This window comes from Canis aureus, chromosome 12 (assembly GCF_053574225.1).
Source record: "Canis aureus isolate CA01 chromosome 12, VMU_Caureus_v.1.0, whole genome shotgun sequence".
In the NCBI taxonomy this organism is placed as follows: domain Eukaryota; kingdom Metazoa; phylum Chordata; class Mammalia; order Carnivora; family Canidae; genus Canis; species Canis aureus.
The window spans coordinates 28,379,789-28,392,676 of record NC_135622.1 but is presented as its reverse complement, the minus strand read 5'-3'; the positions used below and the strand labels follow the sequence as shown (position 1 = coordinate 28,392,676).

The window sequence follows — 12,888 nt, the reverse complement described above, 5'->3', positions numbered from 1 at the left end:
CTACGCTCTGACCCGCCCACCCCTCCGAGCCGCGCTCTGGCTTCTTTAGCTCCACGCCCGGGCCCGGGCCTGAACCCCGCTTGTGGGGCCCGAGCCGCACCTCCTCGCCCAAGCCGAAACCTCCGGTCCACCTCCCAGCGTGAGCCCCGTCACCGACGCGAACCCGCCTCCCGGAGGCGGAGCTGCACCAGGTGCGGACGCGGGGCGTGGCGGGCGCCTTGGAGCGCCAGGTGCGGCTTCCGCGTCAAGATGGCCGCCGCCTGCCGCATCGGGGCCCGGCTGGTGCCCGGCCGCCGCCTTCCTGCCGCGGCTCCGCTGCTTCACGTCGCCCTCTGCCTCTCGTGCTGGGCCCCGGCGGTTGTGAGCGCCGTCCCGGAGCTCGGGCTCTGGGCAGCGACGGTCGACGACGTAAGTGGAGTGTGGAGACCGAGGCGTGGCGCGTCTCGGGCCCTCAGGGTCCGCGCGGAGCTCGCTCGGACCCCGGGCCTGGCCCCGGACTTGTTCATCTGGTCTTTGCCGGGCCCGGCCGGGGCACCTGACACGCTCGCTGAGCCTCTCGTCCGCCAGCGACGAGGAGAGCCCCCCTCCGGCCCGACCTGGGCGGCGGGAAGGCTCGCCCTCACAGGCTCGTGCGCGGGGACGGCTCTCCCTCCCGAGCGCCGGTACCGTTCTAAATTCCAGAATCGCCTTTCCCCAAGTGCTGGCCCGTCGCGGCGCCCTGACGCCCCCTGGCTCGATCCCTTGGCGCTCGGTCGGGCCGGCGTCTGGGCCGTTTGACCTTACCTGGGGTTTCGGGTGCAGCCGCAGGGCCACACCCGTGAGGCCACAGAAAGGACTTTGCCAGGCTTCGCTCTCAGCATACACCTAAAGCGCATGTGCCACTTTTTTTTTTTCTTTTTCCTTTAAATGGGGAGGAAATCTGCCACCCCCACCCCTCGTTCGCTCTTCTGGGGTTCCTGAATTTCTCTAGGGCTCCTGTCACAGTTGCGGGAATGTGTGTGTGGAGATGAGGTGGGACACGTGATTAAGGAGTGTTTGAGAGGCTAGTCTTGGAGGCACGACGGTGTGTAAACTTCCCTCCTAGGACAAGCCATTTGAGAACTTGGCATCCGATAGTTACAGGAGATGATGTAGGAGCGATGCCGGAGTTGAATTTTGGAAAGTCTTGTTAAAGAGGAACGGGAAATCGGGAAGAGGCCTTATCTCCTGCTTTTCTAGTCAGATTATTCATCCAGCTGTGTTTTGAGATGAATATTTTCCACATGCATTAAAATGACGTTTGAGTTCTAAGAGCAAAACTTATATTTTGACTTAAGGAGAAAAATTTAGTACCGGAGGCTGCAGATAACTTCCTACAACGTAGAAGCTATACAGGAAGGAAGATAAGGTCTCATTCTGAATTTTTAAGACCCAGCGCTACCATTTCTTCTAGGATTCTTCTGGGTTTTGGTGTCCCATTCTATGCATCAGTGATATAGCATGCACTTCTCTATTATTGAATTTCTGAGAACCACACTTGTGGTTTCATGCTGCTGCTTTAGTGAATGGCAGTATCATAAACTAAGAGTAAACAATATTAGAAGTGAATGAGCTCTGTACGGATTGTTAAACTACTTGACCATATCTGTAAGGATCTTTGTCAAGTATACTTTGGATGATGAAACACCAGAGGCCCTGGAGAAAGAATAACTGCTTCCTGTATAAGGAAGGTAAATTTTTCCTTGGGTCCCACTTTCAGGTCAGTAGCCATAAAGCCCTTTTTTTGCAGAGAATACACTGATCTCTCCCCTCATTTCAAGCTGTTAGAATTTGTCCTTAAGAATAAGAAAGGAGAAGGAGGTTTTCATTTATTTGTACTACAGAGGTATCAAGAAATGCTTCTTTTGATTATAAAGATCAACAAACAGTTTGAGTACCTACTGCACATAATGTGCTAGATTGGCCATTCCTGTTGCAAAGATGAATTAAGACAACAGCCTCTTCTCTCAAGAAGCTTATATAATAGGGACAACAGATTCATGAATAGTAGTTGAATACATGGCAGCATTCTTGGGATGTTAGTGGAGCACTAAGAGGGTCACCTAACTCTGCTTTCTAGAGTTGATGTCTGGTTGGGTCTTGAAAGATGAGTAGATGTTACCTGGATGAAGAAGGAGGGACTAGAGAAGCAGCAAAGCAGGAAATTCTTAATGTTTCTGCTGAGTGAGGTTCTGGTAGGAGTCTTAGAGGGGACTTAGGCTACCGTAAGCCTCCCACAGCTTGTCCCTGAACCTGTGGCCGGGGGTCTAAATTCCAGGACCTACAGGGTCTGAGGCCATTGGTATCAGTGAGTGAAATGAATTAGAGTCAGGAGGTGCTAGAGAGCCATGGCCTATAGATTATGTGCTCCTTCAGAAGAGGTGGCTGCCATTTGGTTCCAGCTAGTGGATCTTTTTTTTTTTTTTTTAAGATTTTATTTATTTATTCATGAGAGACACAGAGAGAGAGAGAGAGGGGCAGAGACACAAGCAGAGGGAGAAGCAGGCTCCATGCAGGGAGCCGGACGTGGGACTCCATCCCTGGTCTCCAGGATCACACCCTGGACTGAAGGCGGCGCTAAACTGCTGAGCCACCTGGGCTCCCCCCGGCTAGTGGATCTTATATGGCAATGTAGACACAGAATTGCTGAATCTCCCTTTTTTTTTAAAAAAAAGTGAAAGCCAGAATCCATATTTTTATCATGTCAACTAATTCAAAAATTTTTTTAAAGTTCCCATGTGGGCCAAACAAACCTCATTTTATACGTTGGCTTAGGCCACTGATAACTAATTCTGGGTATGAATGAGGGAGAGCCATTGAAGGATTTTAGACGTAAGTACCAATCACTGTGGCTGTGAACTCAGGATGAGTTATAGGCTCAGATCTAGTGGCAGAATTACCAATTAAGTTACTGCAGAGCAGGGGGCAGAAAATGTTGAGAGCCAGAATTGGAGCAGTGGTGACAGGGATGGAGAGGAAGAACTAAATTTGGGAAATGTTTGTGAGATAAAGTGGGTGTGCCTTGGGGATTGGGCAATGGAGCTCAGAGATTGAATGATGCCAAGGCTGGCGTGACTAAAGATGGCATCACCCCCAGCCAACATGTATAGTATGGAAAGAGTTGGGAAGGAGCAGAGAGGAGTGTGTCTGCTTTAGGACAGGTTAGTGTGGAATGTTTGGTGGACATCCTAGTGGACCTGACCTTAAGGTAGTTGGGTATGTGGATCTGGGGCTCAGAGGTGGGGGGGGGGTCTTGGCTGGGAAATTTGTTGTTATTGTTGGAACTGTGTTAGGGTGGGAGGTTATCAATCAAATAAGAGTTGCCTGTACTCTGTGCTTTTCATTCTTAACCACTCATTTATTGAACACAATCCCTTCTCACAGCATTTTTATTCTTGGTGAAGGCAGACATTAAATAATTAAGTAATAGATTATTTCATTTTAATTGTGGCAAGGGTTGTGAAAGATGGGACCTAGAGACCATGTAAAGGAGGGCCTGGTCTGGTATGTCACCTGGCAGAAGACTTCCTGAGGCTCTTGAGCTGGGCTGAGAAGCGTTAAGCAGTCATTAACAAGGTGAAGGAAGAGGACAGGGAAGGGTTTTTAAGTAAGTTTGCATGTTGACTACTGAAGTCCTGAGAGCTGGAAGGCGTTTTCTGCTTTTAAAGCACCGAGAGAAAGATGCTGAGAGGTGGGCAGGGCTTGATCATCCAGAGGCCTGTGACCAGCAGTAAGAATTGGTCTGTCAAAAGTACATAATGAAGAACCATAACAATTTAGGGACAGTGATGGTTGTTTTATTAAAAATACTGAGAGAGGGATCCCTGGGTGGCGCAGCGGTTTGGTGCCTGCCTTTGGCCCAGGGCATGATCCTGGAGACCCTGGATCGAATCCCACATCGGGCTCCCTGCATGGAGCCTGCTTCTCCCTCTGCCTATGTCTCTGCCTCTCTCTCTCTCTGTGACTATCATGAATAAATAAATAAAATCTTTAAAAAAAAAAAAAAATAAAAAAAAAAAATAAAAAAAAAAAAATAAAAAAAAATAAAAATACTGAGAGAGACAGGTCCCCTGGCTGAGCAGCAATAACGAAAAATGGTACGTGGCAGCAGCACGTCCTGTGTTGCTGATCCCCGGCTGAGACACTAGAAGCAAAGGCATTCAGAAGGCTCTTAGAGAGTAGATATGTGGGACAAGATTTTGAGCAAGTGGGTGATATGACCGGGTTTACATTAAAAAAAAATAAAAATAAAAAAAAATCACTCTGGTCACAGGAGTGCAAGGGTTAGAACTACATATTTTCAAGGTAAAACTATAAATAGAAAAAAAATTTTTAAGTTAGATCTTTATATATTTCCTTGTGCTTCCTTTTAGAAATCAGGACCTTTGATATTTAGAAAAACTATGTTTAACTCTACTGAAATCAAGTTTTCTGGTAAGTACAATAAACTAATATACTAATATAACAGTATATTATAAATGAGTAATGCTATATAACATAAACTGATGTATTATTATTATTTTTTTTAATTTTTATTTATTTATGATAGTCACAGAGAGAGAGAGAGAGAGGCAGAGACACAGGCAGAGGGAGAAGCAGGCTCCATGCACCGGGAGCCCGATGTGGGATTCGATCCTGGGTCTCCAGGATCGCGCCCTGGGCCAAAGGCAGGCGCCAAACCGCTGCGCCACCCAGGGATCCCCTAAACTGATATATTAATATAACATTTTAAACTAGACAAATATTTTGTTTTTAAGTGGTTCTAACATTTTCAGGATTTCTTTTGTTTCAGTCAAGTCTTGGTTATTTTCAAGAATAGATTTTTCTGATCTTGTCTCAAAAAATGTAATATGAATCATTCTTTAAAAATTATAAAGTATAATAAAGTAGGCTTCAGCAAAAAAAAAAAAAAAAAAGTGTTTGACTTCTGACTTCTGTGAAATTTGACTCTGAACCCCAGCTTAAATATATTCCTTTTATATATGAAATGTCATGATTGTGGTAAAGTCCTTATGCCCTTGAAACTTTTATAAATATACCCATGATCATAGAATACAATAAAAATTACTAGGCACTAGCATTTTAATTAGGATTTTAGTGCTTATGAAAGTGAACATATTTGTTAGGGACTATGTTTTCTCTGTAAATACTGATGTGTAAGAACTACTGAGTCCTACATCTTGAGGTTTTCAATATTTTTAATGGGTTTATAGCAAATCACATTTACTGTGGTCTAACTCCTCTTAGTGTATCCAATAACTTGACTAGGTAAATTGATTGCAAGGGTTAGTTTTGGGATAAGGAGTAGTTTTTTGTTGCATAGAACAAATTGGCTTCCTGGGGATCCAAAGCCATGCCCCTTTTCTCTATTACACCACATTCAAATAATTTGTTGGGTGATTCTGTCATATGTGGGTATTTGCTGAGGGAATTGGCCAGCCATCAGCTAGATAGCAGAGGTGGTTCAAAGCAGCTCATTTATATCAGATCATCAGTGGTGATAACTTGGCAAGAGGAAATTAAAGTCCAAAGTAGGCAAGGAAAAAAATTTGGCATCTATTTGCTTTAATGAATTCAAATCTCATTGTCTAGACAAGTAAGATCTAGGAGGTGCAGCAAGAAAGTTACATGGGGGAAAATGATATGGACCGTGAAACACATAATTTGATTTAAAAAATCAATATGTAGTGTTTGCAATCAGCTAAGAGTAGACCACACTCAAGACAGTGGTGCACCTGGGTGGCTCAGTCAATTAAGTGTCTGCTTTTCGCTTGGGTCATGATTTCTGGGTCCTGGGATTGAGCTGCGAGTTGGGCTCCCTGCTCAGTGGGGAACCTGCTTCTCCCTCTCCCTCTGCCAGTTCCCCTGGTTTGTGCTGTGTCTCACTTGCCTTCTCTCTCAAATAAATAAAATCTTAAAAAAAAAAAAAAAAGACAATGGTATTAACATCTGAAGAAAGAATGAGGCAGCAGAAGAGCTGGGAGTTAGGAGCAAAAGCATAAAAAAATATGAAGGTTTAGTCAGGGTAAAGCAAATGTCTAGCAGCACCGATGGGAGAGAAATCTTGAACTATGACTGTAGATATGACGTATCACTGCCAGGTATAGAGGCAGCATCCATCTGAGCCACCTCATTCTGGTGCCATGCTCATCAAGCAATCTTTATCACCTTTGCGTATTCGGGAAAGCATGCTGAAGGGAGAGAGTTAATCAATCAATACACAACCACTTTTCAATTACTATTCATTTTAAATAAGTAAGTGGGCATTCTAGATTATATGTCTACATTGATGGTGTGGTGAAGGAGTGAGACTGAGTCACTGTTTTCACAGAACCAGATTTCAGTGCCTGCAAAGCTAATAATTAGCCCCTTGGATATGTGTCCATGCTCTTTGGTGGATCAGGCATCTATCTGGCTTTCCCTTCAGTGACCCCTCTTTTGCTACCCCATTCAGGATGTAGTCTTGTGGAGTCACTGCTGAAGATTTCTCAATGTAATTCACTGTATAAACAGAATAAAAGAAATATACTATATAATCATCTTGATATGACAAAAGCATTTGAGCATTTGAAAAAACTCAGTACCTATTCCTGAGAAAAACTCTTAGAAAACTAGAAATAGAAGGAGACTTCCTCAAGTTGGTAAAGGCATCAGGATGCCTGGGTGGCTTAATGTTTGAGTGCCTGCCTTTGGCCCAGGGCATGATCCTGGAGTCCCAGAATTGAGTCCCACATTGGGCTCCCTGTATGGAGCCTACTTCTCCCTCTGCCTGTGTCTCTGCCTCTCTCTCTCTCTGTGTGTGTCTCTCATGAATAAATAAAATCTTTTAAAAAAAAAGTTGGTAAAGGCATCTATGAAAAATCTATAACTGGGGCACCTGAGTGGCTCAAGTGGTTGAATGTCTGCCTTTGGCTCAGGTCATGATCCTGGTGTCCTGGGATTGACACCTGCATCAGGCTCCCTGCAGAGAACCTGCTTCTCCATCTGCCTAGGTCTCTGCCTCTCTCTGTGTGTCTTGCATGAATAAATAAATAATATATATATATATATATATATATATATATATATATATACACATATATATATTTTTAAATCTGTAACTAACACTATACTGTCAGTTTTCCCCAGATTGGTCTATAAATTCAATTAACTTCAATCAAAATCCAAGCTGACTTTAATGTAGAAATTGGCTATTTCTAAAATTTATAGCAAATACAAAGAACCTAGAATACACAAAGCAATTTTTAAAAAGAACGAAGTTGAAAGACTTTTACTATATGATTTTAAAACTTACATAAAGGTACAATAATCCTAACTGTGGTACCATATAAGAGTAGACATACAGAATAATGAGACAAATCAGAGAGCCCAGAAAGACACCTACATAATAAGGTCAATTGATTATCAATAAAGGTGCCAAAGTAATTCTTTAGAGAGAAGATAGTCTTTTCAATAAGTGATCCTGATCTTTTCAATAAATGAACAACTGTATATCTACACTGAAAGAAATCTCATCTCTTACATTGATCATGGATTTTTTTTAAAGATTTTATTTTATTTACTTATTCATAAGAGACACATGGAGAGAGGCAGAGACACAGGCAGAGGGAGAAGCAGGCTCCTCACAGAGAGCCCACTGTGAGACTCGATCCCAGGACCCCAGGATCACACCCTGAGCCACAGGCAGGCGCTAACTGATGAGCCACCCAGGTGTCCCAATCATGGATTTAGACACTGTTACCAGCTCTGTCCTGCCTTTCTGGGACTCCATTTGCACCTATATTAGACTGCTTGATAATTGTCTCACAGGTCACTGAGACTTTGTTAAATTTTTCCAGTCTCTTTTTGCGCTACATTTTGGATCTTTCTATTGCTTTGTCTTCAAGTTCAGTGATCTTTTCCAGTATTTAATCTGCTATTAATCTCATACAGTAGCATAGAAATTAAATGAGTGTATTAAGCAACTTTTAGTTAACTATAATAATGAATTTACCTCATTTTGCAGTGAGTTTTGGGAGAAATTAGATAATCTACTCAAAGTTTTTACTTGGATATTGTATTTTTTTAATCTCTAGAAGTTTGGTTCCTTTTTTAAAATCTCTTCTTTCCCTCAGTATTTTCATTTTTTCCTTTACATCTTTGAGCATATGGAAAATATTTATAGCAGCTGTTTTAATATTCTCTGCTAATCATCTTTGTCATTTCTACCTCTTCATAATGACTAATCTATCATGATTATGACTCAGTTTTTTCTGCTTTTAATAGCTAGTGTTTTTGTTTGGATGATGAATATCATGAATGTTACGTACATTCTTAAGTGCTCAAATGTTGTATTCCTTTAACAACCTTGTTCTGGCAGATAGTTAAGTTTCTTTTAGGTCAGTTTGATCCTTTCCAATTTTATGTTTAATTTATTTTAGGGAGGATCTGGAGTAGCCTTTACTGAGGGCTAACTTAGCACCACTTTTAAGGTCTGACCCTGCTACATTTCTCCTGAATGCACGGTATATTTAATGAGGCATTTCCATTTTGTCTAGCTGAAACTCAACTAGTTCCCAGCCCTATGTGAACTCTGAGAATCATTGGGCTTCTTTATATGCAGGCACTGTCTGCTATGCAGGGCAGGCTCAATGGCATCCCTGTCCAGATTTTGTTAACTTTTTCTCTGTGTAGCTCCCAACTCTTGGGTATTCTGCCCCAGAAAGTCTACCAGTCTTAAACTCTTGAACTTCAGTCTCAGTGCTCAGTTTGGATTCCCTCTGGTTACCAGTCTTTGAGATAGCTCACAGTGATCCCTGCCTCCTGGTCTTCATGACTTTATATAGTCCCCTACCATATTATATCAAGGTTGGTCTGACCAAGAGAATATAGCAGAACTAATGGCATATCACTTCCAAAACTGGAACGTAAAAGATACTGTGGCTTCTTCTCTGTGCATGCTTGCTCGCTGTCTTTCTCTCTCTCTGATGACCTACTCTGGGGGAAGCCAGCCGCCATGTTGTGATGACACTCCCAAAAGAGCTTTTTCTAATTCTAAACTTAATCCTTTTCAGTCTGTCTGATCATGTTACCCTCCTACCTGAAATATATGGCAGTGTTTTGTAATATTCAAAATAAAGGAAAACTCCTTAGCTGAGTATATTACGCTCTGTGACTTTTCCCCAGGGCTCTTCTCCAGCTTCAGCTCTTCTCCTTTCCCCAAATGTTTGTTCTGACCATAGCAGACCATTTTCAGGTGCTCATACGCATGCCTGCTTTCACTTAACTTGGCATGCACATTTGCATATACTGCTCCACTGTCCTCTTCACCTAGCAAATTCTGCTCTTCATGTTAGTCTCCTTCTCCAGTAAGCCTGTTGGTACCCTTCCTCATGGTCTCCTGGACCATGTTAGGTACCCTGCCCAGGGCTCCCTTGACCCCCTGTTCTCAGGCCTTTATTCTAGCAAAGGTGCCTATTTAATTATTAACCCTCTCCTCCCCAGTACTTCTTATATCAAGGACAGGGATTGTTTTAGTTTATCATTATGTCTCTGACACATAAGAAATGCTCACTCAGTACTTTTTGAATGAATAAGTCAGTGAAGAGAACAGTGTAGAGTGACTTTACAGTAAGCAGTGGCAGCATATTCGGTTATTCAGTTGATTTTAACTCTAGGTTTAACATAGAAATTAAATGAGTGTATTAAGCAACTTTTAGTTAACTATAATAATGAATTTACCTCATTTTGCAGTGAGTTTTGGGAGAAATTAGATAATCTACTCAATGTTTCATTAAAGTAGCCTATTTTAAATTGCATTCTCGAAACCTTAAGCTTATATTGGAGTATATATATGTGATTACTATAAAATGAGACTTTCTGGGCAGCCCCGGGGGCCCAGCAGTTTGGCGCTGCCTTCGGCCCGAGGTGTGATCCTGGAGACCTGGGATTGAGTCCTGCATCGGTCGGGCTTCCTGCATGGAGCCTGCTTCTCTCCCTCTGCCTGTGTCTCTGCCTCTCTCTGTCTGTTATGAATAAATAAATAAAATCTTTTTTAAAAATTTAAAAAATAAAAAAATAAATGAGACTTTCTTTATCTAAACAGTTAAGTCGTTCAGTTGTTCTGGGCCTGTGAAGTTTACCATAGAGTGGCATTTGAAGTATCATACCTGTCAAAATGAATATTCTAAGCTGGAGGTAAGTAAAATGCAAATTTTTAATGTATATAAAGCTTTGAAGGAAAAATTATGAGTATAAAGATTTATTAGCTCATCAAGTGAGGAGGCCAGAAATATAGATTGTAGTTTTAAAAGTTTAAAAAGTTTTAAAACAGATTAATTTGGGACTTAGGCAAGAAATGCTTTTACTATATCAAAGTATATGCTTTCTGAAAAGGAAACATCTTTTAGTTTTCTTTCATCTTACGAAAAATATTAGTAAATATTTAAATCAGACATATATGAATCAATAAAGGGGTTGTAGGTCACATACAAACAAAAATCAACATAGTTTAAGGAAGAAATATAAAGGGTTTACTTCAGTCAAAAGTTGGTTATAGGGTATCTAGACTTTAGGGAGGCCAAGCAGCTTTAGTGAGTAGAAGCAGATTCCGAGAGGTGAAAGGAAAGGAGGCCCCCAGGGAAAGGAGGGGGAGCATGTGAGATGAGGAAAGAGGCCAGGGTAGGCTTTCTCCTACCCCTGGCATGTCCATTGGGCTCACACGTTCCTTGGAAAGGTGCTTCACTTGACCATTCTCCACATGGTTGCTCCCGGCCATTTCCTGTGGGCTCCTAGCTTGAATGACACGTGGGTTTCCATACTTTATCTGCATTTTCTTTCCATTTGGGATGAAAGGTGCCATTTTCCTCAAATACTGCTTTTGTGACTCTATCCCCAAATATTTTACCCCTTCACACTAAATACTTTGGTGTGTATTTCCTAAGAGCAAAGATACTTAGATTACACAGTACAGTGATAAAATTTAGAAATTTTAACAATGATACAAAACTATTAACTAATAAACGGATCTTATTAAAGTTTGGCCAGTGTCCCCAAAACATCCTTTTTAGCAGTTTGTTTTTATTGTTGTTCTTTTCCTGGTACAAGATCCAGTCCAAGATCACACTGCATTTCTGCAGCTTTTGTTTTGTTTTGTTTTTGGTCTTTCCTGACATTGACATATTTGAAGTGTACAAGCCATTTATTATAAAATACCAATCAGTTTCCAGTATTTCTAATACTTCCTCGTGCTCAGATTCAGGTTATGCTTTTGGCAGGCATACCGAAGAGTTCTGGTTTGTCCTATTTTGGGGACATAAAGTGTTAACTTTAAGATCAATTAGTTAAGGAAGTTTCTACCAGGTTTCTCCACTATAAAGTAACTATAAAGTTGCTGCTTTTCTCCTTGTTGTTAACAATAATTTGTGAAGAGATATTTTCATATTTGTATATGAATATCCTGATTTTTCATCAGTCCTTGTTTTAATATCCTTTGATTCTTGCCTGATGAATCACCTATTGCTTTGATGATTGCTAAATGATGATTTTCTAATTCCATTTTTTTCTTCTGCTTTGTTAACATTTTGCCATCAGGATGAGCTCTTTCTTTTCCTCTTATCTTACCTGTCAATCAGTCAACTGAGCAATCATTAGCATGGACTTACTGGTTTTTGCTTTGTTGCATGGGTTATAATCAATTAGTATTTTTTACTTATTTTGTTCACATTGTCTACTATTTGGCCAGTAGAAGCCAACTCAACCTTTTCTTGATGGCTAGAAGCCAGGCCATTGGGAGCCTGCTTTTATTCATCCATCCTTGGTTTAACTTTCTTTGTAGTTAATGCTGCTTTTGTTTCTCTGTAAAATCTTTTATACGTGGGATAAAATGAAAGTAGCCTCAGGACAGAGTATTTCTTTATTTCTCAGTGAACCAATTCCTGTAGTAACACCTTAGTCACTTTTCGTCCTGTCCTGTAAGACTATCCTTGTATTATGTGTTACTGTATCTGAGCACCTTGGAATGGCTTAACATTTGTTTTATTACCTCGTTATACTTAAAATTATATCCAAAACATTTTTCTTTTCAGTATTTTTTTCTGCATGTTTTCCCTCCAAACTGAATAAATCTTTGATATTATTTAGGTTCTAAGTTTTACTGATCTTCTTGAATAAGAAATGTGTAAATAAATTATAACATAGAATTTTACCTTGGGTAGGAGGAGCTATCACAAAAACATGATCTTAGTGTTGATGAAGACTTATGCGGCCATTATTTCAAGAATATTGAATGTTGGACAACAAAATATGAAAACTTAGACTGCAACAGTGACTTACAGGTGTTTCCATCGCTGAATGTGAGTATCTGTCTTGCCATGTAAAAAAGGAATTAACTTTACTCCCAGTGGGATCCCTGGGTGGCTCAGCGGTTTAGCGCCTGCCTTTGGCCCAGGGCGTGATCCTGGAGTCCCAGGATCGAGTCCCGCGTCGGGCTCCCGGCATGGAGCCTGCTTCTCCCTCTGCCTGTGTCTCTGCTTCTCTCTCTCTCTCTCTCTCTCTATGTCTATCATGAATAAATAAATAAATCTTTAAAAAAAAAAAACTTTACTCCCAGTGAATACAAGTATTAACTTCTATTTTATCAACATTTTGATAGAGAAAATACTTAATTTGTTAATTTTAGGAGTTTAATTTAGGTGTTAGTTTAGGTGTGGTAGTACCTAACAAGGAAGATCCTAGCACCATGGTTTATTTTATTGTACCCTTTATAGCAACACCCTTGAAAAAGAACTTTTCATTATCCTTCTTGGTCTGCTGTCAGTTCCTCTGTTATTCTCTCTTCTATCTACTCCAGTGAGACCTTTGCCCCCCATCATTTCATCAGAACAGCTAGTC

The 12,888-nt window shown here is 41.2% G+C and overlaps 1 protein-coding gene across 10 annotated transcripts in view; it reads left to right on the top strand.

The window, feature by feature from the left end:
- TMEM87B (transmembrane protein 87B) overlaps nucleotides 1-12,888 on the top strand; it is a 56,187-nt gene continuing 43,299 nt past the window's right edge. For 4 of the 10 annotated variants that reach the window (XR_013349278.1, XR_013349279.1, XM_077843305.1 and 1 more), the window contains exons 1-4: nucleotides 1-408; nucleotides 4,392-4,452; nucleotides 10,103-10,194; nucleotides 12,213-12,350. Coding sequence is in view for 8 of the 10 variants with exons in the window: in XM_077843305.1 (XP_077699431.1) it covers nucleotides 250-408; nucleotides 4,392-4,452; nucleotides 10,103-10,194; nucleotides 12,213-12,350 (450 nt within the window). In the remaining 2 variants the exon portion in view is untranslated. Of the gene's footprint in view, nucleotides 409-1,100; nucleotides 1,739-3,487; nucleotides 3,595-4,391; nucleotides 4,453-10,102; nucleotides 10,195-12,212; nucleotides 12,351-12,888 lie in introns of those variants that run through there. The other 6 variants (XM_077843303.1, XM_077843302.1, XM_077843307.1 and 3 more) reach the window with 5 other exon arrangements.